Source organism: Heterodontus francisci, chromosome 12, assembly GCF_036365525.1.
Source record: "Heterodontus francisci isolate sHetFra1 chromosome 12, sHetFra1.hap1, whole genome shotgun sequence".
NCBI classification, from domain to species: domain Eukaryota; kingdom Metazoa; phylum Chordata; class Chondrichthyes; order Heterodontiformes; family Heterodontidae; genus Heterodontus; species Heterodontus francisci.
The window spans coordinates 86,691,889-86,717,627 of NC_090382.1; the positions used below are offsets into that span (position 1 = coordinate 86,691,889).

General features: G+C 41.4%; 1 protein-coding gene across 4 annotated transcripts in view; it reads left to right on the plus strand.

Moving 5' to 3' along the window:
* LOC137375976 (uncharacterized) overlaps nt 1-25,739 on the plus strand; it is a 58,353-nt gene that overhangs the window by 21,940 nt on the left and 10,674 nt on the right. For 2 of the 4 annotated variants that reach the window (XM_068043807.1, XM_068043810.1), the window contains exons 5-7: nt 361-479; nt 1,637-1,735; nt 11,416-11,526. In XM_068043807.1, the coding sequence (XP_067899908.1) occupies nt 361-440 (80 nt within the window). In that variant the 3' untranslated portion in view covers nt 441-479; nt 1,637-1,735; nt 11,416-11,526. Of the gene's footprint in view, nt 1-360; nt 480-1,636; nt 1,736-8,503; nt 8,559-11,415; nt 11,527-18,978; nt 19,011-25,739 lie in introns of those variants that run through there. The other 2 variants (XM_068043808.1, XM_068043809.1) reach the window with 2 other exon arrangements.

Below are 25,739 nucleotides of genomic sequence, written 5' to 3' on the forward strand. Positions count from 1 at the left end.
GCTTTTGACGACCCCCATTGATAATGTTGTCCCAGATAAGTGAATCAGAGAGCACCCCATTGTTCTGGCTAGGCTGAGTAATCACATCCGCAGTATTTTGCTTTTATTAATCACATCTGTCTCCAGCCTGATTCTTTGGATTTTTCATATGCAAATTATGCATGGCCATCTTGGCTAGTTGTTCTGTTTTAAAAGTTACTTGCAACAATGCCCAGTAAAAGTCTCAGGCAAAGTTTCACACGATGAAATAAATATTTCCATTCAGCATGTAGGGTTTCTGTCACACGATCATCTCTGGAAAATCAGCTGGGTCAATTGAAACCACTTTGGTAATAAAGCAAATAATATTATTTATTGCAGAAGGAGGTCTTGGGCATACAATGAGGAAAATCTTGACTGTCATCATCATCAGCTTACGTCTAATGCTTCTGATATTATAGTAGGATCAGTCTTTTATTGGAAAAAGCACGTTGACTCAGGTGAGATAAGCAAATAGCTTAAATTCAGCTTAAAGTAAGAAAGAAAGATCTTTTATTTATATTGCATGCTTTCACATCTGGATGTCCCAAATCTTTTTATAGCCAATGAATTACCTTTTGTAGTGTAATCACTATTGTTTTAGGTAAACACAGGAGCCAAGTTATACACACAAAGCCCTACATTAAAGAGATCAATGACTGGTTAAACTGTTTTGATAACATTGATTGAGAAATAACTGTTGGCCAGGCCATCAAGAGAACTCCCCCTTTCCTCTTCGCACAATCTTTTACATTCACCTGAATGGGTAAACAGGGCTATTGTTTGCTGTCTCATTTAAAATGCAGCACAACCAACAATGCAGCACTCTCTCAGTAATGTATTGGATTATGAAGTCATAGGAAAGGCCTTGCATTTATTTTGCATCTTTCATGACTTCAGGATGTCCCAAAGTGCTCTACAGCCAATGAATTTTTAAAAAAATTGCCACCATAGAAATGCAGTAGCCTTGCCAGCGATGCTCACATCCCATGAAAGAATTTTTTAAAAGTCTGACAAAGAGCAGGGGAGTTCTCCATGATGTCTTGGCCAATATCTAATCCTCAACCAACACTATTAAAACAGATTATCCGGGCATTTATCTCATTGCTCTTTTTGGTACCTGGCTGCAGCAACTTGGCTGCTGCATTTTTCTACATTACAACCACGATGGCAATTTAAAAAAAAAAGTGCCATGGGATTTGTTACCCAAGAGGTTTAACGTCTCATCTGAAAAATGGCATCTCCAACAGTAACACGCTGAAGTGCCAGCCTGGGTTATGTGCTCAAGGCTCTAAACTCAGGCTTGAACACACAAGCTTCTAACTTAGAAGCAAGAGTACAATTACTGAGCCAAGGCTGAAGGGACTGAACCATCGAACTCAAACTGCAGCAGGTTCCGTGACTCTTACTCTTCATAGGTACATCATTGACTGAAGGGCTAAACCAAAAGAAAAAGCATGAAACAGATATTTCAGAATTAGAAGGTAACCATCCATTTTGCCATACACAATATCCTATACTTATAGTTAAAATCCAAGTGAGACTTCAGGCCTCAAAAGTTCAAAAATGTTACACTAGAATTACTTGTAGCTAAATAGCATTTATTATTTCTGTTCAGGTCAAACAAGTCAAATGCAGGAGTCGCCAGAAAAAAGAAAAGATCAGGGTGATGCCGAGACAGTTTATTCAAATACCAGCAAAGTACAGAAGATGAAAGGTAATAATAAGAAACAAAATGATATATTGATAATTTTCAGTTTATGTAGATTATTAGTATCTATGATTCAGTTGATACTCATCTTTTTTGCAAGCAGTATTGAAACCAAATGTGTAATAGAAAAACAGTTTTGGAAGTTGAATAATAATGAGCCATTCAAAAGTTGGCCTTCATGCTGTGAAAGCAGATCTTATTAGTTGCAATCTAGTGTCAGGATTGGACCTGGTATGCACCCCCTTAATCTGTGAACATGCAAAAAATGATTCTGTAGAGCAGTCAGAGAAGCCACAGGCAGTAATTGAACTGGAATCGTGGTAGGTCAGTGTGTCATTATAACTTTGGTATGATGAAAATGCTGGAAACACTCTGCAGGCCAGGCAGCATCTGTGGAGAGAACGGATCATGTCAATATTTTGGGTCCAGACCCATATTCAAAATTTTCGAGCATTTGCCTTTGCTTCCTAATCCATTAATTGAGATGAGGATGTGATTGTAGTAGATGATCTGCTGAATGTTGTAACTGAAATTTGGGGGTTGATTTTATCTACCGGCTGGGAACACAACCGAGCGAGTGACTGGCTCCTCCATGAACAGCAGCAGAAAGGTTTGGGTAATTTTAATGACCGAGCTTTATTTACATAATGTTTGCTGATTTCCTAAATAAAAGAGTGACAGGTGTGCTTAGGGCCAGCAAGGCTAGCATCAAGCTTTGGCGTCAATGACAAGGCTGCGACAGGTGGGTTTGTGTGACCTGTGGGAACAGTCCCTGGCAATGGTTGATCTGGAAGTGGTGGTGGGCTGTGGGGTGGGTGGGAGTTGAGGCAGTCATGAGAATCCCAAGACAAAGGAGGCTGAAGAAGTCTAAGTAGGTCCCAGAGGAACACTCCTGCTCCTCTTGGCTCAGAGGAGACCTTTGAAAACCCTTTCTCTCTCCCTTGGCTTACTGTTCCTCAGTGTGGGTTTCACTGGCAAGCCCAACACCAGATGCCAACCTTGCTGCTGCAAGTTAAAATCTCATTGGGGAAAGAATGACATCATTAGACCCCTTGAGTCTCAAGGAGGCCTTTGCATGGTTAGGTATCACACGCTGCCTGAAACGCACCTGTTAAATTGTCGGCATAACATGAATCCGGTGGGCTCCAGGCTGCCTATATTTTAACCCTCCCTTCCACCTTCGCATACCCCATTCTCATCAGGCATGGGGAGTTAAAATCAGGGCTTATATTAAAAAGATGTGGAGCAGACTTTTGCTTTAGGCACTGAATGAGTATGGCATTAACCATGTCAACCCAATCTGGCAGTCAGGAGGCCTGAACCACTTTCAGACTTGGGCCCCATTAATATTTTGTCAATGAGCTCTGTGTGCCAAATGAGTTCTCCACAGATAAACATTAATAACGGGGAGGGTGCAAGCACTGCAGGAAGTGCAGAGTGCTGAAGTATTTTTGTGAGGCCTGGCTGGAAATTGTTTATTCAAATGTAATACATTAAGGCCACCTTCTGATTGCACCAGCACTCTCATGTGGTACTTTGCCAATTACAATCTTCGTCCCATGATATCTAATGCTTACATCATTCTCTTAAGCACAACAGTTATAGGGTAATGGGTAGGTACAAGATACTTGTAATTAAACATGGTGTTTTGCTGCATAGTCCTTTGTTTCTTGACATGCCCTGACCTCTCCTCACTTTGAGTTTAGTCACAGACCTCATTTTCAAACCTGCCCCATATTGTTTCCATGCAAGGCCAATGCCATCTGACCCAAAAGAATGGGAGAGTTTAGTTTGTAGTCACATACCAGAGGATGGATCCTATTATCATGATGATCTTAATGGGGAACTTAGAAATAAGACTTTGAGGGACAGTTTTCTGAGTGTGTATTCCTCGACCCATGACTCTCCACCCATTCATTTGAGTTGTGTTACGACCGACGCGGGATGAGTGCACTGTTTTTTCTAGTTTCCACAGGTCACAACATATATTTAAATGTTTACCCAGTTACTGATATGGTCAATCATGGACTCTGTTTTTATCCCAGAATAAAATACACCAACCAGGTTTCTGTAATAAACAACAAAATTATCAGTTTATTGCAAAAGAAGAGTTTACTCAGTAACAAAGCAAAGCATTAATACACAGACTGAAATAAGAAAGTTCCCTGTTTACCTTAGAAACACACACACACACACACGTTAACTGAAAAATAGAGAATTTCTTTAGAGCTCTGTTACAAAAAAAAAGGCAAAAAGAATACCTTGGCAAAATACTTGCTAATTCTTGAAGAAAAAAGAGATGATATGGAAATATGTCAGTTTTTCTTTTTTGGTTTGGTGTCCCAAATACGTATAGACGGCTTTCACTGGGATCTTTCTAGAACGGTTTTCAGGCGAAGTTGAAAATCAGTTTGGCAGGCTTTCTGGGCAAAATGCAGCATCAGGGGTTTCTGGCAAGCCTTTCAGGAGGAATGCACCATCAATTTTTCTATTTCTTACACTCACTTCAAAGAGCTTCTCAAAGAGATGGTAAAGCTGGCAGGTTTTTCAAAGAGATGGTAAAGGCTAAACTGATGTGACTGTTCCCTTGGCTGGTTTTTAAAACTCCTTTCAAAACCCCCCACACCCAAACTGGCTGTCCAAAGCGAAACCAAAACAATATCTCCAGAGTCAAGCTTCCTGACCCCTATAAATCTTGGTTAAAAAAAAGGATGAGGTCCTAAAAGCAGAATATAGGGAGTTAGGAAGTAAGTTGAAAAGACGGACCTCAAAGGTAGTGATCTCAGGATTACTACCAGTGCCACATGCTAGTCAGATTAGAAACAGCAGGATATATTGGATGAATATGTACTGAAGAAATGGTGTGAGGGGGAGGGTTTTAGATTCCTGGGACATTGGGACCGGTTCTGGGGGAGGTGGGACCAGTACAAACTGGACAGGTTACACCTGGATAGGACCGGGACTGCTGTCCTGGGGGAGTATTTGCTAGAGTGATTGGGGAGGGTTTAAACTAAAATGGCAGGGGGATGGGAACCTTTGCAAGGAGTCAGAGGAGGGCGGATCAAAGACAAGAACAAAAGACAGTAAGTGGAATAAGAAAAGTGATAGGCAGAGAAATCAAGGGCCAGAATCAAACAGGGCCACAGTGAAAAATAGTGGGAAGGGGAAAAGTAATGTTAAAAAGACAAGCCGTAAGGCTTTGTGCCTTTACGCACAGAGCATTCGTAATAAAGTGGATGAATTAATCACGCAAATAGATGTAAATGGGTATGATATAGTCGGGATTATGGAGACATGGCTGCAGGGTGACTAGGGATGAGAAATGAACATCAGGGGGTATTCAGTATTTAGGAAGGACAGACAAAAAGTAAAAGGTGGTGGAGTTGCATTTCTGGTTAAAGAGGAAATTAATGCAATAGTGAGGAAGGATATTAGCTCTGACCATGTGGAATCTGTATGGGTAGAGCTGAGAAACACTAAGGGGCAAAAAACGTTAGTGAGGGTTGCATATAGACCCCCAAACTGTAGTGGTGATGTTGGGAATGGCATTAAACAGGAAATTAGAGACGCATGCGATAAAGGAACATCTGTAATTATGGGTGACTTTGATCTGCATATAGAATGGGCAAATCAAATTAGTCACAATACCCTAGAGGAGGAATTCATGGAGTGCATACGGGATGGTTTTCTGGACCAATATGTTGAGGAACCAGCTAGAAAACAGGCCATCCTAGACTGGGTATTGTGTAATGAGAGAGGAATAATTGACAATCTAGTTGTGCAAGACCCCTTGGGGATGAGCGACCATAATATGATTGAATTCTTCATCAAGATGGAGAGTGACGTAGTTGATCCTGAGACAAGGGTCCTGAATCTTAATAAAGGAAACTACGAAGGTATGAGGCATGAGTTGGCTATGATGGATTGGGAAATGTTACTTAAAGGGATGATGATGAACAGGCAATGGAAAAGATTCAAAGAGCGCATGGATGAACTGCAACAATTGTTTATTCCTGTATGGCGCAAAAGTAAAATGGGAAAGGTAGCTAAACCATGGTTTACAAGGGAAATTAGAGATAGCATTAGATCCAAGGAAGAGGCATACAAATTTGCCAGAAAAAACAACAGACCTGAGGATTGGGAGCAGTTTAGAATTCAGCAAAGGAGGATGAAGGGATTGTTTAAGAAGGGGAAAATAAAGTATGAGAGTAAGCTTGCGGGGAACATAAAAATTGACTGTAAAAGTTTCTATCGGAATGTGAAGAGAAAAAGATTGGTGAAGCCAAATGTAGGTCCCTTACAGTCAGAAACAGGGGAATATATTATGGGGAACAAAGAAATGGCTGACCAACTAAATGCATACTTTGGTTCTGTCTTCACAAGGGAGGACACAAATATCATACCAGAAATGTTGGGGAACACAGGGTTTAGTGAGAGGGAGGAACTGAAGGAAATCAGTATGATTAGTGAAATGGTGTTGGGGAGATTGATCGGATTGAAGGCCGATAAATCCCCAGGGCCTGATGGCCTGCATCCCAGAGTACTTAAGGAAGTGGCCCTAGAAATAGTGGATGCATTGGTGGTCATCTTGCAAGATTCTATAGACTCTGGAACAGTTCCTACTGATTGGAGGGTAGTTAATGTAACCCAACTATTTAAAAAGGGAGGTAGAGAGAAAACAGGGAATTATAGACCAGTCAGCCTGATGTCGGTACTGGGGAAAATTCGAGAGTCCATTATCAAAGATTTTATAGCAGAGCACTTGGAGAACAGTGGTATAATCAGACAGAGTCAGCATGTATTTGCAAAAGGGAAATCATGCCTAACAAATCTACTAGAATTCTTCAAGGATGTAACCAGTAGAGTTGATAAGGGACAGCCAGTAGATGTGGTTTATTTGGACTTTCAGAAGGCTTTCGACAAAGTCCCACATAAGAGATTAGCGTGTAAAATTAAAGCGCATGGGATTGGGGGGTAGTGTATTGCGATGGATAAATAAATTGGTTGGCAGACAGGAAACAAAGAGTAGGAATAAACGGGTCGTTTTCCGAATGACAGGCAGTGACTAGTGGGGTACCGCAGGAATTGGTGCTAGGACCCCAGCTATTCACAATATATATTAATGATTTAGATGAGGGAACTAAATGTAATATCTCCAAATTTGCAGATGACACAAAACTGGGTGGGAGGGTGAGTTGTGAGGCAGATGCGGAGTGGCTTCAGGGTGATTTGGACAAGTTGGGTGAGTGGGCAAATGCATGGCAGATGCAGTATAATGTGGATAAATGTGAGGTTATCCACTTTGGTAGCAAAAACAGGAAGGCAGATTATTATCTGAACGGCTGTAAACTGAGAGAGGGGAATATGCAATGAGACCTGGGTGTTCTCGTACACCAGTCGCTGAAGGTAAGCAGGCAGGTGCAACAGACGGTAAATGGTATTTTGGCTTTCATAGTGAGAGGATTGGAGTACAGGAGCAGGGATGTCTTGCTGCAATTATGCAGGGCCTTGTTGAGGCCACACCTGGAATATTGTGTGCAGTTTTGGGCTCCTTATCTGAGGAAGGATGTTCTTGCTATAGAGAGAGTACAGCAAAAGTTTACCAGACTGATTCCTGGGATGGTGGGACTGACGTATGAGGAGAGATTGAGTCAGTTAGGATTATATTCGCTGGAGTTCAGAAGTGTGAGGGGGGATCTCATAGAAACCTATAAAATTCTAACAGAACTTGAGAGGGTAGATGCAAGAAGGATGTTCCCGATGGTCGGGAAGTCCAGAACCAGGGGTCATAGACTAAGGATATGGGGTAAACCTTTCAGGACTGAGATGAGGAGAAATTACGTCACCCAGTGAATGTTGAGCCTGTTGAATTTGCTACCACAGAAAGCAGTTGAGGCCAGAATATTGTATGTTTTCAAGAAGGAATTAGATATAGCTCTTGGGGCGAAAGGGATCAAAGGGTATGGGGGGAAAGCGGGAACAGGCTACTGAGTTGGATGATCAGCCATGATCATAATGAATGGCAGAGCAGGCTCGAAGGGCCGAATGGCCCACTCCTGCTCCTATTTTCTATGTTTCTATGTTGACCTGTCACTTCTCCTTAAACATCTCCCCCAAGTCAAAAAGCCCCTGCTAGATATTTATTTGAAGACAGGTGACTTCCAATAAGGGTTGTTTACAAAGCAAGTCCCAAAGACTTGTCCCAAAGATCTCACTTAAAAAAAAATCTGTGGAACCCTTTTCAGTTTTCCAAAATAAAACAATGGCCATAATTCTAAAGTACACGAGTCCTCAAAAAATGCTTATCAAAAAATACAGAAGGACCGTAATAACAGTTGACAGAAAATCATAAATAATGTGCCAGCTGCCTCCCAGTATACATAGCTATGGGGGAACTGGTAGGATCATAGAATGAGTCAGCACAGAAGGACTGCCTGTGCCGGCTCTTTGGTAGAGTTGGTCCTACTCCCCTGCTCTTTCCCTATAGCCCTGTAATTTTTTCCCTTCAAGTATTCATCCAATTTTGTTTTGAATGTTACAACTGAAGCTGCTTCCACTGCACTTCAAGGTCGTGTATTCCAGATCACAACAGCTCGCTGTGTTAAAAAATGTTTCCTCATGTCATCACTGGTTCTTTTGCTAATCATCTTAAACCTTGTCTCCAACCCTTCTGCCACTGGAAACAGTTTATTTTTATTTACTCGATTAAAGCCATTCATGACTTTTAATCCTTCTATCAAATCTCCTCTTAACTCTACTCTACTCTACTCTAAGGAGAACAACACCAACTTTTCCAGTCTCTCCATATAACTGAAGTCCCACATCCCTGGTATCATAAATCTCTTTTGCACCCTCTCCAAGGCCTTGACATCCTTCCCAAAGTGTGGTGCCAAGAACTGAAAACAACACTGCAGCTGTGGCCTATTCGTGTTTTATAAAGGTTTAGTATCACTTCCTTGTTTTTGTACTCTATTCCAGTGGTTCTCAAAGCTTTTCATCTGTGCACTACTTAGGTGGGCAAAAGACCCTGCGGACCACCTACTGGTGCTAAATCACCCGCTTTCACTTGCCACCACAAAAAATCTCAGCAGAATTAATGGGAACTTATGGAAACTAACTATTTTGCTGCTTTTTTGCTACCTAATGTAATAATTTATGTGCTTTTTAAATAAAATATCATAAGTAAGTTATTAATTCATGCCAGAAACAAAAGTATAAACATTTTCATTTTATAAACATTAATACTACAAGAGAACACGTTTATTTGAAACATTTTATTATGTGTTATAAAATTAGCACAATAATGTTCTTCTGGGAAACGAATAATTATCTTACATTTATATAAATGAAACAAAATCAACAGGAACATAAATCTTGCTTCTAAAAATACATTGTTGTTGCTCATGATTATGATGACTCGAGCCACACATGTAGGAGCTGGCCTGGTTGTGTGACATCGCACAAGTGGTGGGGATGAGGGTTCTGGCTTGTTCTCTCATATGGCCTTGAACATGGCATTGTGCGACAATGACTTGCATTTTCAAGCAGCCCGCAGAACACATGGAGGACCCTCCTGGACTACCACTGGTCCATGGACCACACTTTGGGAACCACTGCTCTGTTCCTCTGTTAATAAAGCCTTGTATACCATATGTCCTCCTTAGATACAGGTGTGGTGCCAGAGGACTAGAGAATTGCAAATGTTACACCCTTTTTCAAAAAAGGGTGTAAGGACAAACCAAGCAAGTACTGACCAGTCAGTTTAACCTCAGTGGTGGGAAAACTTTTAGAAATGATAAGTTGGGACAAAATCAATCGTCACTTGAACAAATATGAATTAATTAAAGAAAGACAGCATGGATTTGTTGAGGGCAAATCATGTTTAACTAACTTGTTTGAGTTTTTTGATGAGCTAACAGAGGGTTGATGAGAATAATGCGGTTGATGTGGTGTATTTGGACTTCCAAAAGACATTTGATAAAGTGCCACAGATCAGGCTTGTCAGCAAAGTTAGAGCTCATGGAATAAATGGGACAGTAGTAACATAGATACGAAATTGGCTGAGTGAGAGGGAACAGAGAGTAGTTGTGAACAGTGGTTTTTCAGACTGGAGGAAGGTATATAGTGGGGTCCCCAGGGGTTGGTGTTGGGACCCCTGCTTTTCTTGATATATATTAATGACCTAGATTTGGGCATACAGGGCACAATTTCAACATTTGCAGATGACAGAAAACTTGGAAGTATTGTGAACTGTGAGGAGGATAGTGATAGACTTCAAGAAGACATAGACAGGTTGGCAGAATGGGCAGACAAGTGGCAGATGAAATTTATTGCAGAAAATGTGATATGATTCATTTTGGTAGGAAGAACAACGAGAGGAAAAATAAATTAAAGGGTACAATTCTAAAGGGGGTGCAGGAGCAGAGGGACCTAGAGTTCTATGTGCACAAATCATTGAAGGTGGCAGGGCAGGTTGAGAAAGCGGTTAACAAAGCATACAGGATCCTGGGCTTTATAAATAGAGGCATAGAGTACAAAAAAAAATTATGTTAAACCTGTATAAAACACTAGTTTGTCCTCAACTGGATATTGTGTCCTGTTCTGGGCATCAAACTTTCAGAAGGAGTCAAGGCATTAAGGAGATAGGATTCATGAGAATGGTTCCAGGGGTGAGGAACTTCATTGAAATGGTTAGGTTGGTGAAACTGGGCCTGTTCCCCTTGGAGAAGAGAAGGTTGAGAGGAGATTTGATAGAGATATTCAAAATTGTGAGGGGTCTGGACAGAGCAGATAGGGAGAAACTGTTTCCAGTGGCAAAAGAATCCAGAACCAGAGGGCACCAATTTAAGGTGATTGGCAAAAGAAGCAACAGCGACATGCATCCTCTCAAATGCCTTAACCTCCTTCTGAAAGTGTGGTGCCCAGAATAGGACACAATACTCCAGTTGAGGCTGAACTAGTGTTTTCATGCAGCAAGTGGTTAGCATCTGGAATGTACTGCCTAAGAGTGTGGTGGAGGTAGATTCAATCGATGCCTTCAAGGGAGAACTGGATAATTGAAGATGAAAAATTTGCAGGGGTATGGGGAAAAGACAAGGGAGTGGGTCTAGGTTAGTTGCTGTAGCAAAGAGCTGGCACAGGCTTGACGGGCCTAAGGGACTCTTTCTGTGCTGTAACCATTCTATGATTCTATGATATGCCTTTTTGACAGGCTTCTCAACTTGTCTTATTACCTTCAAAGATTTGTGTACATACACCCTGGGTCTCTCTGTTCCTGCGCCCCCTTTAAAATTGTATCATTTTGTTTATATTGCCTCTCCTCATTCTTCCTCTCAAAATGTATCACTTCACACTTCTCTCCATTAAAGTTAATTTGCCATGTGTCTTTCCATTTCACCAATCTATACCCTCCTGAAGCCTATAGCTATCCACCTTGTCATTCAGGGCGAAATCAGAATATAAATCCTATGATGTACAGTTTATATATTTTAGAAACATTTCACTCAAAAATTGAATAGGTAGCATCCCCAACTTTAAGAACATCATACTATTTAAAGTGTTCCAGAAACCTGGGCTACATGGGGAGAAAATATAATAACACCTCCCTCCCCCGCTACCTCCCCAAACATGGTAATAATGGTCCTTCAAATCGTTAGATTTGCTAATAGTGTGCTCTCTTTTCATAGACATCACTGAGAAAGACCCAATGACTGGTGACAAGCCAACTTCAGACTCCACTGAAGCAGAATGTGAAGGAATTCATTATGCATCATTCACTTTTGGAAATAAAACATCAGGTATTTCAAATGCTGAATAGGAGTCCTTGTAGCAATTTTTAGTGTCTTTATGTGGTGTTAATGGCCTGAAAATGGGCTTGGTAGCCTCCTGTTAACAGGGGCAATGCAGCCTCTTCCATTTTGAAATAGGCTTACCGATGGGTGTCCAAAGCACCTGCCTGTTTCAGATGTTAAGCACATTTTAAAATGGAGATTGGCATAGGACCCCATTTGTTATTTTAGTTTGGAACTGGTTAAAGTCTGCTGTGCGCTGTCTGCCTGCTCGGGTCTGCAAAAAAAAAACCCGACCCAAGCCCAACAGAACCACATCCGACCCGAGCCCGACCCGGCTCGAGTCCTTCCATTTTTTCCTGCGGGACCCGACCCGACCTGACCCGACCATCAGTTAACCTACCTTCTGTTTTTCACTTTGTTGCTGATCTGCACAAGCTTAAAATAACTGGAACAAAACCACCCTTCTAGTCCAAAAATTAAATTAACATTGGAGCCACTTGACTGTGATAGAGCATGTCCAACCCGGCCTGACCTGAGTTGAGCCCAAATGTCGGACCCGGAAGTGCAACCCGACCTGACCCGAACCCGACACATGTTGTCGGGTCCCGTCGGGTTCGTGTCGGGTAGCAGGCCTTTAATGTGCAGGCTCTGATCAGTTCAATGGCAATGGAACAAAAAAGGCAATGGAACTAAAAAGGCCCCTCAAAAGTGATTGTTGAAATTTTTTTGGCTTCAGAGGAGGAGCAAGACTGTTCCTCTGGGCCCCACATGAGTAATCTGGGCCACTGTCACCCCGAGATCCCCATCCTCTGTGCTTTTTACCTCCCCGCAGCTTATCTTGTTGGCGGGTGCCCCAGCCCTGATCTTGAGGCCTTAATCCAACGAGCTGCTTTGGAATGCCTGCTTGGCACTTGGCTGTCAAATTTAATTGAGGCCTGGACCTAAAAGTCCCAGTGGCTTTTTAACCTTCAGAATGGGTGGCTAATCAGTCTACTTCACTGGTCCTTCGCCTAACTTAGCCCAACTAGAAAGGAGGCTTTGCTAGATCTGGTGCTGGGAAATGAGATGGGCCAAGTGGACCAAGTGTCTGTCGGGGAGCACTTGGGTAAAAGTGGTCATCATATCATAAGGTTTAGACTAGTAATGCAGAAAAGCAAGTAATGAAATAAGGTAGAATGTCTAGATTGGAAGAGGGCTAAATTCAATTTGATGAGAAGGGATCAAGTCAGGGTAAAATGGAACCAAAGAATGAGAGGAAAACCTATATTGGCACAATGGGTTATTTTTAAGGAAGAGATGCTTCAGGTACAGGCTTGGAACATTCTAACAAGGGCAAAAGGTAAGGGAACCAAAAACAGGGCTCCTTGGATGACAAGGGAGATAAAGATTCTGATGAAACAAAAAAGAGCATGTATGATACATGCAAGATGAATTATTCAAGTGAGAACCAGGCCATATACAATAAGTTGAGAGGGGAGGTGAAGAGCAAAATAAGATTGATGAAGAGAGAACATGAGAATAGAAAGGCAGTCGACATAAAAGGGAACCCAAAAATCTTCTACCGGCATGTAAATAATAAGTGGTGGAGTGGGGCCTATTAGGGCAAAGAGAGTAATAAATGCTTAGATGTGTAGGGCAAGGCTAATATATTTAATGACTACTTTGTATCGGTGTCCACTAAGAGGAATCTGACAAAATGTTGGTCGAAGCAGAGAGAGTAGAGGCAATGGATAGGTATAAATTGAGCGGGAAGATACTAAAAATGCTGGCTATACTTAGGGTAGATAAAGTCACCTGGTCTGGATGGCTTGCAACCCAGGTTGCTAAAGTATGTGGGGTTGGAGATAGTGGAAGGGCTTGAGTTCATCTTCCCAGGATATGGGCGAGGTGCCAGAGGATTGGAGAGTGGTAAATGTGACACCCTTATTCAAGAAAGGGTTTAAGGACAGTCCTAGCAACTACAGGCCAGTTAGTTTAATATCAGGGGTACGTAAGATTTTAGAAACAATAAAGAGAAAAAAAATCAACAGATACTTGGAGAAGTTCGAGTTAATTAAGGAGAGCCAGCACAGATTTGTAAAAGGGAGATCTTTGCGTGACTAATCTAATTGAATTTTTTGATGAAGTAACAGAGGAAGTTGATGAAAGGAATGTGGTGGATGTTGTTTAAATGGACTTTAAGAAAGTGCTTGATAAGGTGTCTCATAAAAGGCTGGTTAACAAAATTATGGCTAATGGAATGGGAGGGTCAGTGTCCAATTGGATAAAAAATATTGGCTTAAGGACAGAAAACAGTGAGTCATAGTAAATGGTTGTTTTTCAGAAAGGAGGATGATAGACAGTGGTGTTCCGTAAGGGTCAGCAGTGGGACCACTGCTTTTTTTTTTGCTATGTAAATGACTTGAATCTTGGAATACAGAGTAGAATTTCAAAATTTGCTGATGATACCAAACTTGGAGGAGTGGCAACCAGTGAGGATGATATGAACCTCTTGCAACATGACATAGATAGGCTAGTGGTGTGGGCAGATGGAATTTCATTCTGACAAGTGTGAGGAGATGCATTTTGGCAGAAGTAATAGGGAGAGGCCATACATACTTAATGGCGCAGGAACAAAGGGACCTGGGGGTGCATGTGCATCGATCTATTAAGGTGGGGGGACATATTGAGAGAGTGGTTAGCAAAGCATATAGGATCTTGGGCTTCATAAATAGTGGCATTGAGTACAAAAGCAGGAAAATTATGCTGAACCTTTAAAAAGCTCTGGGTAGGCCACAACCGGAGTATTCCGTCCAGTTCTGGTCAACACACTCAAGGAAGGATGTGAGGATCCTTGAGAGGGTGCAGAGGAGATTTAGAGAATGGTTCCAGGAATGGGGTATATTAGTTACAAGGTTAGGCAGGAAAAGTTGGGGTTATTCTTAGAACAAAGGAGATTAAGGGGAGATTTGATAGAGGTGTATAAGATTATGACAGGCTTAGATAAGTTGGTTAACTAAAACTGTTCCCATTAACTAATGGTACAAGGACTAGGTGACACAGATTGAAGGTTTTGGGCATAAGATACAGGGGGAATATGAAGAAGAACTTTTTTACGCAGCGGGTGGTAACGGCCTAGAACTCACTGCCCACAAGGATGGTGGAAGCGGAGACAATCAATGATTTCAAAAGGAAATTGGATGGCCACTTGAAAGAAATAAACTTGCAGGGTTACGGGGATCGAGAAGGGGAGTGGAACTGACTAGATTGGTCAGTAGAGAGCTGGTATGCACTCGATGGGTCAAATGGCCTCCTTCTGTGCATAAATTACTCCATGAAAAGTCAAAACCTGTCCCTTAATTCTTCTTTTCATTTTCAGTTTGAGCACAGATGCTTTGAATAAAATTACAGGATTTTTAAGCACTGTTGGTTAGATTGATGAGCCTTTTCAGACTAGTCTAAGTTGATATAATTTACTCTATAACAAGATGGGATAGTGCATCCAGCAATGCAGATAGGCAAGGCAGAACATATGAGACTTTCAGTGTCTACTGGGTTTCCAATTATTTAAACTGCTGTTCTCTCGTCTCATCATCCAAACTCGATATAATTAATGGAAAATATGCTTTCAATTATCTAAACTTTCACTTATCTGAAATAACTCTATGTCATCTAAATGGTTTTTGACAAGAAATGCCCATTCAATTTAAGTAAAATAGATGTAAAGCAGTGTTGTAGTGATGTATGTAGCATTTTAAATTTAAAACCGTCAAAAGAATTACAAAAAGGGAATTGATTTGACATAGCCTTTTAGGGAGCTCCAGTCTCAGCATCTTTTATGATTTCTTGGTGAGTGGAAGTACATTGCTCAATTTCAGAAACATCTTTTAGAAGTGCAGTTCACCCAAGCCGATTAGAGAACCTGAATTTTCTCTGTAAAATACAATTCAGCAACAAAAAGTATTTTCTGGACTTTGACAACACTGTTCAGAACTCCACATGTAAATGAAAAAAAGGTTGAACTGTAGGCCAGATAATTCCTCTTTGATATATATATATATACATATATATAAGCAGTTATTACCGCCTATATTTAGAAATATCCTTCCCAGAGCCGTAGGTTATGCAGATACTCAAGTTTTAGTGATTATGATTATTTTCAGGTAGTTAGAGTTAATGCTGATGTATGCTGTTTGTCTTTGGGTTTCTGCCAATCACAGAACCAAAGCTTGGGTGAATAATCAGGGTCCAATCAAGGTTATCGGGCAGAGTCAACATAGTTTTGTGAAAGGGAAATCATGTTTAATCAATTTATTGGAGTTCTTTGAAGAAGTGGCATGTGCTGTGGATAAGGGGGAACCGGTGGATGTGCTATACTTAGATTTCCAGAGGCATTTGATAAGGTGCCACCTCAAAGGTTATTGCGGAAAATAAAAGCTCATGGTATAGCGGGTAACACATTGGGATGGTTCGAAGATTGAATAGCTAACAGAAAACAGAGAGTAGGCATAAATTGTAAATTTTCTGGTTGGCAAGATGTAACAAGTGGTGTGCTACAGGGATCTGTGCTGGGGCCTCAACATTTTACAATTTATTTAAGTGACTTGGATGAAGGGACCGAAGGTAAGGTTACTAAATTTGCTGATGACACAAAGATAGGTAGGAAAGTAGGTTGTGAAGAGGACATAAGGAGGCTACAAAGGGATATAGATAGGTTAATTGAGTGGGCAAAGATCTGACAAATGGAGTATAATGTGGTAAAATGTGAAATTGTCCATTTTGGCAGGAAGAATAAAAAAGAAGCATATAATTTAAATGGTGAGAGATTGCAGAGCTGTGAGATGCAAAGGGATTTGTGTGTCCAAGTGCATGAATTTGGGCGGCACAGTGGCGCAGTGGTTAGCACTGCAGCCTCACAGCTCCAGGGACCCGGGTTCGATTCCGGGTACTGCCTGTATGGAGTTTGCAAGTTCTCCCTGTGTCTGCGTGGGTTTTCTCCGGGTGCTCCGGTTTCCTCCCACAAGCCAAAAGACTTGCAGGTTGTTAGGTAAATTGGCCATTATAAATTGTCACTAGTATAGGTAGGTGGTAGGGAAATATAGGGACAGGTGGGGATGTTTGGTAGGAATATGGGATTAGTGTAGGATTAGTATAAATGGGTGGTTGATGTTCGGCACAGACTCGGTGGGCCGAAGGGCCTGTTTCAGTGCTGTATCTCTAATCTAATCTAAAAATAAGTTTCTGAGGGGTTGTGACAGGGTGGATGTGGAAAGGATGTTTTCCCTTGTGGGAGAATCTAGAACTAGTGGTCACTATTTAAAAATAAGGGTTCGCCCATTTAAGACAGAGATGAGGAGAGTTTTTTTCTCTCGGAGGGTCGTGAGTCGTTGGAACTCTTCCTCAAAAGGCGGTGGAAGCAGAGTCTTTAAATATTTTTAAGGCAGTGATAGATAGATTGTTGATAAGCAAGGGGGTGGAAGGTTATCGGGTAGGTGGGAATGTGGAGTCGAGGTACAATCAGATCATCCATGATCTTATTGAATGGCAGAGCAGGCTTGAGGGGCCGAGTGGCCTACTCCTGCTCCTAATTTGTATGTTCGTATGTATGTTGATATTCATCAGCTTTGGGAGACATTGAAGAAATTTATAAATGGACGACACTTTAAAGATTCCTATGTACTCAGCAACTAAAGATATACACTAAAGATATTCATTAGGAATTGCCCCATGAAGCCATAACATCAGTGGAAACCCTAGATGGACCTCATAAATGGTCTTTCCACCAACCACCTGTCAAAGTTATATAGGCTGATTGGAAGAACTACTGAGGAAGTTCCCAGCGGTGATAACTAAGAGTGGAGAGCATGAAGGACTGCATATTTAACACAGATTTTTTTGATGCTTTAGAGAAGGAGAATTCAGTGAAACCAAGATAATATTTCCTCAATAGTGTTCTGCACTAATGGTACAGTGACATACATAAATGACAGAGTGACAGAGACAAACAAAGCAGTGATGGTTTTCAATATGAATTATGCCACAATGACAAAGGATGTGACTGTTGCATGTTATAAAGAACACCGCAAAACGTCCGTTAAGTTGTTTGCAGCATCTCTTGAATCTATTTTGTATTTTGGGCAAAGAGGCTATGGAATGATCTACATCAGTGATGCATAACATTTTGGACCTGGGGCTGAATACATGTGCCAGAACCAGTGACCACACAAGATTATGAAATCCCCACACACAGAATAATAAGGCCCCTTCCTCCTTCTTCTCCTCATTTTTCCCCTCCTCTGAAGCCTGGAAATTTGGACGTCTCAGCTCTCTAAAGTCTCTGGACCTGGAGGACTGGAAAAGGCTACCCTTTGATTGGCGAATATTGTTTCTGTATTTTTGTTAAATTATTGTTTGAACAACAAGTCAGTTAACACCAAATAGTTATATTTCCCATTGGCTTTCAATGAATCTTGCAAACCTGTTGAATATACAACAATTATAAAGTAAGAGGTTGCCTTATCTGGTAATCTTTTTTCCATTTTAAGTTGTTTCTTCTTCTTTAAATTCTCATTGTGCCATGTACTATTCCCTGGAAAAGTAGCCAGACAGATTATCTGCTATTTGCACTCAGGTCTTTATTAATAGAGGATCTGGAGAAACATGGAGCCTGAAACTGCCAGCTGCCAGAATTTGAAGTGAACACAATTTTACTGGAATTCTGTCCCATTTTCTGGTGAAGGGAGGAGAGGGCTACACCTCTGCAATCAATCCCCCCCCCAAAAAAAAAATCAAACAGGAATGTTTCCAGGAGTACCCATCCTGTCCTGAGAATTTTTATAATCAATGGAACTCTGCCATTTGAGAACTGGTCTGAGTTCTGAGGAAGCCTATTTCAGAGGCCACAAAATTTAGCATGTAAAAGTAATAGCTCCTCAAGAGATCAATTAACTTATTTTTAAAGATTCTTGGCTCCTGTTAAAGCTGAAGGTTTTTAAAACAAAGTTTTTCTTCAATCTGGCAAGGGCCTAGGGAGAGCTAGTGGGACGTGGCTATGAGTAACTCTGCCTCAGAAGGGTAGATTGATGGGGCAAGCCTGCAGCACTCTTACAGGCCTGCCTCAGCCATAGAAATAACACTGTCCCCTGAGACAAGGTCTATGTCCATGACCATGGAGAGACCGCAGTTCTGCTCTACTGAACTTGTACCAGTAGAACTTGACCTGTGGAATTTCAAAGCCTTGGTCTCCAACTTTCCTCCCTCCCTGTGAGGAAGCTTGTCATCTTCACTGAGCAGCACAGTTGAGGCCTAGAAATTTTTGTGTTGGAAACAGAATGGGAGACCACATTTTACTACATGGTGGCAGAGCAAATTGTAGCACTAATATGGCCCTTCATCTTGTCTATTTTAAATACTTTGATTTGATTATATACACATCCTGGTAACATGTACACTAACTTTCTCATTCTCATTGATTCACAGGTCTCAAAAGTTGTGCCCATCTCTCAGACACTGTACGTGAATAGATTCTCACCAATATTCTATCCTCCCCTCAAAGTGTGTTGAGTTCTTGCTGGGGTATGGTCCCAAATTCAGCAGATGCCCAAGTGGCCATGATTCATATGTGAATCATGACAGTGAGTGTTGACAAGGTTACGGGACATCAGAGCCAAGCTCAATAATGTTCTGACCCACCTTACACACATGCACCTGCACACATCTCGGACTAAGGATCCAACATGGGATTCCTGGTAATCTAGTATGCTCAGCTGGTCACTGGATAAACTTCATGATTCATCAGAAGCCTCAATCAAACATTAGAATTAAAATGTATGTTAAAGAAATATATATTTAATTTCACGAGAATGAACTTACAGCTTTATTTTCATTGGGAAAAGAAAATTGAGCAGAACATGATCCAGATCTGTAAAATATTAAGGAGCACAGATAATGCAGTAATCAGGTAGATAGTTGGAGTGCGACTACAGAATAAGAATAAGAGTAAGTACACAAAAGCAAAATACTGCAGATGCTGGAAAACATTGAGAACCGCCAGCATGACATTGGCCATCTCAATTTCTCTGCTCCCCTAACTTACTCTCAGCTGTCTCCCTCTGAACCTGCTGCACTCTGTTCTCTCAGGTGCAACTCTAACATTGTTATCAAACCTGTTGACAAGGGTGGCGCTGTTGTTGTCTGGCGAACGTACCTTGACCTAGCAAAGGCCAAATGGCAACTCACTGACACTTCCTCCTACCTCCCCCTGGATCATGACCCCACCACCGAGCATCACACCATTGTTTCCAGGACAGTCACTGACCTTATCTCCTCTGGAGATCTTCCATCCATGGCATCCAATCCCATAGTCTCCCAACCTCGAACAATCCACTTCTACCTCCTTCCCAAGATGCACAAACAGGACTGCCCCTGTAAACCGATCATTCTAGCCTGTTCCTGCCTCACTGAACTGATTTTTTCCTATTTCAACTTCATTTTTTCTCCCTTTGTCCAGTCTCTCCCCACCTACATCTGTGACTCTTCTGACACTTTCTGTTACTTTGACAGTTTCCAATTTCCTGATTGTCTACTCTTCATCATGGATGTGATGTTCTTGGACTTGAGTGAGATTTAGCCAAGTTTAATATGAGGCAAAGACAGAGAGACAAAGACTGCATCAGCTTCTCTTTTTATTCTGTCTGTTTTTGTTTCACTTTCTTTTTGCTCACATATATGTTCTACAGCAGCCTCTAAAGTAGGCAATGCCCAATGCAATTTCAAAACACTACAACACTACATCACTCCCCTTCATAGTAACGGGAAGGCATAGCATGTTTCAATGGTTTATTTCTAAAGTGTAAACGATAAACTTGAACATAAATAGTTAATCTTGTAACATAGTCACTTAAGTATGGTGGGCATTTTCTCTTTGAGTAGGATATCGTCTATCATCAGATGTCATCTCATTTGACTCATGTTCTTCATCTGAGATGTCGATGTCAGAATCGGATTCAATGCTTATGAGTGGTGTTTTCAATGCTTTGAAGAATGATGCGTTTCTTGTGATGATTTGTGAACCGCACTTAACAGTGATCATTGATCCTTTTCTGTTGGTCACAACAAATGGTGGATAGCACAAGGGGTTGTTTGTTTTCCAATATGACCATCACGTTTCATAAGTCCTTAATTTCCTGGCTTAAGTGGCATAGCTCTAAGTTTCATGTTCCACTCCACATGTACTTTCATTTGAGCCTTCTGTTCTCGATCGTGTTCGCGTACATGTTGATCATTAAATCTGTGGAGTAGCTTACATAGACATGTACAAAGATGAGTGTAGCTGGAGGTTTTCCACTAGTCAAGTGAGGTGTCACTCTGTAATTACAAAGAAAGTGAAATAGCTCTTGCTTCCATGAATTGTTCTCATCTGTAGCTATACGTATCACATTTTTCAAGGTTTGCATAAATCTCTCGACTTCACCATTAGCTCTTAGCCAACAGGGTGTGGTTTTCCCATGAGCGAACCCTAGGTAGTTTGTGAATTTGTTGAACTCATCACTGCTGAATGGGGGTCCATTGTCAGTTCTTACCATTTGAGGGATTCCTAACAAAACGAAGATCTGGTCAAGCTTTGGGATGACTGCTAACGTTAAAGTTGACATAACTAATTCCACATTGGGAATCTGCTGTAGTTGTCAGTGACAAAAAGTAGGTGTTCACCAGTGGGCAAATCTGTGAAATCAAGGCTAACTTCAATTCATGGTCCTGGAGGTAGTTTGAACATCTTAAGAGAATCATGAAGATTTGACATTGTGGTTGCTTGACATGGCAAACACTGATTGATTTTCTGCTCAACCATACTGTCAGTTCCTGAGAATCATATCTTTTCCATAAAGAGTTGTTTGGTCTTGACAATTCCCTGGTGTCCTTCATGTGCTATATCTACAACACATTCCCTCAATGAGTGTGGAATGACAATACAGTTGTTACACAATCAAGATCAGATGTGGTTGTAATGGTTAGCTCATTTCAAGCATTGTGAAGACCTTGTAGTGTGTGAGCGATTACGTTTGTAGACACTTTCTCAATCGCGTCTTTCCAGTTTTATGATTTTTAGCCTTCATACAAAATTGCAAAACCTCATCTTTTTTTATTGCTACTTTGATGTCAGCTAGTTTTAGCGACTTTGGCACTGCATTTATGCTTACATCGTTAAGATGCTGTTCAGCAACCTTTTCCTCACAACTAGTAGGACTGACTATTGATAACGGATGTTGCGAAAGGTAGTCCACTGGGTTGAGCTTGCCTGGCTGATACTCAACTTGGAACTCGCACTCTTGTAGTTTGAGTATCCAACATTCTATTCCAGTGTGTGGTTTGCTATGTGGATTGCTGAACAAGCTGACCAGTGGTTTATGATTGGTTATTACTTTAAATTCACTTCCATATTGTTAGAGATGAAAGTGTGAGATACACCATGTGATTGAGAGTGCTTCTCTCTCTGTTTACAAATAACATTGCTATACAGGCATTAATGATCTACTTGTCATCACATTGATTAATGGGTTACCTTTCTTGCCTTTCTGTAGGAACTGCACCTAAGTCAACTGTGCTTGCATCCACGACTAGCTGTGTGGTTTTCTCAGGGTTGAAATAAGCATTTGTGTAACTTGCTGACAAATATCGTTTGATCTCGTGAGCCACCTATTTGTGTGATTTTGTCCATTCCCAATTGGTGGTCTCTTTTGTCAGATCGCGTAGGGGGGCAAATAGCATAGTGAGATCAGGAATGAAGTGACTACAGTACGTGATGAGTCCTGGCAGACTCCAGACTTCTTGCACGTTTGTAGGATCCACAGCGTTTGCAATGGCTTCAACTTTCCGTGGATCTGGTGATATTCCTTCACCACTGAACACATGACCGAAGAATTCAATTCTGCTTTCATTGTATAAGCACTTGTCTTTGTTCAAGGTAGGGTTACATTCTCTGAGATGTTGTGAGCATGCATATAGGCACGTCTTGAATTCACTTTCAGTGTGGCCATTGATAAGAATGCCATCATTGATGTTCAGCGTGCCTTCAAGACAGTGCAGATTGAATTAACTGAGCTGAGCTGACTCCAAAGTTGAGCCTCTTGCATTGGAAAAGTATGATGTGAGTAGAGAATACAGTAAGATATCTCGATTCTCCTGCAAGCTTGATTTGATAGTAGCCTGCATTGAGGTCAAGTTTAGTGAAGTGTTCAACACATTCAATTTCTTAATGATATCATTTATCAGTGTCAAGTGTCTTTCTCATTGTGTAACTCAGTTTGGTGATTGCATATCAATGCAGATTCGAATCAGGTTCTCACTCTGGGGTTTCTTGACAATTTACCCAAGGGGTAGGCTCATCCCCAATTTTCTCAATAATGTCAACGTCAAGCAGGCATTGAAATTCCTTCTTTGTCTGTTTCCTGACATGAAATGGTATTCGTTGCTGTTAATGTGTAACTGGGGACATTAGGATCTACATGCAGCTTGCATTTTTTTTTATATTCGTTCATGGGACATGGGCGTCGCTGGCATTTGTTGAAGATTCCTAATTGCCCTTGAACCGAGTGGCTTGCTAGGCCATTTCAGAGGGCATTTAAGAGTCAACCACATTGCTGTGGATCTGAAGTCACATGTAGGCCAGACCAGGTGAAGATGGCAGATTTCCTTTGCTGAAGGACATTAGTGAACCAGATGGATTTTTACAACAATCGACAATGGTTTCATGGTTGCCATTAGATTTATTAATTGAGTTCACATTTCACCATCTGCCATGGTGGGATTCGAACCTGTGTCCCCAGCGCATTAGCCTGGGGGTCTGGATTACTAGTCTAGTGACACTACCACTATGCCACGGCCCCTCATAACACCTTTCAGCTTGCCGAAAGAAGTGAAATGATCATCATACAGTTCGAGAATATTTTGGTTATGTGTAGGAATCATGTATGTGACTGCAATCATGTGCAGATCAGTTGCCATGTGGAAACTGATGAGCGTGTCACATTCTCCAAATATGACATAGAATACAGCTTTCATTAGAGTCATAGAGAAATACAGCACTGAAACAGGCCCTTTGGCCCACCGAGTCTGTGCCGACCAAAAACCACCCATTTATACGAATCCTACATTAATCCCATATTCCCTACCACATCCCCACCATTCTCCTACCACCTACCTTCACTAGGGGCAATTTACAATGGCCAATTTACCTATCAACCTACAAGTCTTTGGCTGTGGGAGGAAACCAGAGCACCCGGCGGAAACCCACGCGGTCACAGGGAGAACTTGCAAACTCCGCACAGGCGCATTGTCGTGCCTTTGAATGAGACTGGAATTTCAAAAGTTCCAAGGATTTGCAGCGGTTTGTCACTGTTGTAAGGGAAAATTTTCATATTCCCTGGTTTGCAGAGAATGGGGCAATCCTGAAGTTTGTTGAATGTTTTGACAGATGCTCCTGTGTCTATGAAATGTCATGCTGGCCCCCACCTGCCAAGAATGAGGCATATTAATTTTGTCATATGAACATTGATTTTAAACTTGCTGGGGCGAAGAGAAGGCCTGTTACAAATGCAGCCAGACATTTAGCTGAAAAACATTTGCATACTAACAGACAGTGCTTGTGGAGACAAAAGGGCCATTCCCTGACACCTTTAACTGACAATGGATTTTGATCACCAGACATTGAAGGTGTAAGGAAGAGCATTCCAGAGACTGCTAAGGTGATACAATCCACAAAAGCCAGGATTGGTTAAACCAGCTGGTCTCATGACTAACTGGCTGGTCCAGGGTTTTTTGAACTATCCACAGAGTTCTTGAACTCAAAAAAAAAAGACTGTTTGCTCCTGAAGTGCGAAGACCTCTTCTGTCTGCTCTCATCTCTTTCTCACAAGCCTCTTGTAAGGACACATGAACTTCAAGAGAAAAAGGTTTCCTACATTGAACAAGGTTTAAGAAGAATACTGGGCCCCAATGGAAAGCAAGACCTACCTACAATCAAGGACTTTACAGTGAGCTTGAAGAACAGTAACCAAAACCATCTTCAGATATTGCCTCAAACTTTTCCACTTTATTTCTTCTGCTCTTTTCTGTCTCTATCTGCATGTGTTTATTGCATATGCATGCTAGCATGGGCACGTCGCTTATCCGTAGGCGCTAACTGAATTAGAGTTTAAGTTTAATGAAGTTCAACCTTTTCTCTTTCAACCTAAGAAAAACTGTTTGGCTAGTTTCCTTGCCTTATAATTGGAAGTTAGTGAACAACAATTCACTAAGGGGGAGCTAAAAAAATGTTTTGTTTAAAATTAAACCCTGTTACGGTAAGACCAGGTGACGGCTGAGAGGGAACCCTAGACCCCTTTCTCACCTAGTTGTAAGAGAGCATTTTGCCTGAGCAATTCATGGTCACTGACACATGTGGCTGTTTGTTGTGTCTGAGACAGAAGTCAAGTGTATGTTCAGGGTCATCTGCCTCTACTTTGGCCACATTTTATCTCCTTTTTGCTGTGGTTCGCATGTATGGCACCCTTCTGTTGGTATTGGTCTTCGTGGTTGATTTTGTTGAGCGACAAACACAAGTAAAGTGATTGGGTTTTCCACAAGCTTTACACTGTTTACCAGTAGCAGGACACTTGTTCTGGTGTGGGAAAGCACCACCACAGTGGAAACATTCTTTGGATAAGTGAGATCGTGGCTGTTGTTTTGCAGGTGGTTTCTTGGCACATAAGCGATGAATAGTGTTCACAGGAGTTGAACTTGGAGTGTGGTAGTTATTTTTTGGACCCTCAACTTCAGTAGTTCTGGAATCTGACAGCGATAGTCATCTTGCTAATTCCAACAGCTCTGATAGCTGTCTTTCTCGAGTGCTTTTCTGCGTAATTAACTGGAGAGACAGACTTCGATTATTTGTGTTTTGATTTCCCATTCAACATGTTCAGCATCACTGAAGTCACATTTGGTTGCTAGTTGGTTCAAATGTGTGCAAAATTGGTCAATTGTCTCGTTTGCTTCTTGCTTAGATAATAATTTTATAAATGGTATTCATCTTGGATGTAAAGTAGGTTCAGTGCATTTTTTGCTGAGTCGTAGTCATTTTGCTCAGGTCTAAGTGTCTCAAAGATATGCTCTAATTCCTCTCCTCCATAGTGTAGCAGTAAGGCCTTTTTCCTTGTGCCATTTGTGATTGCAAAACCTGTCATCGTCCCTTTGAAACGTTGCAG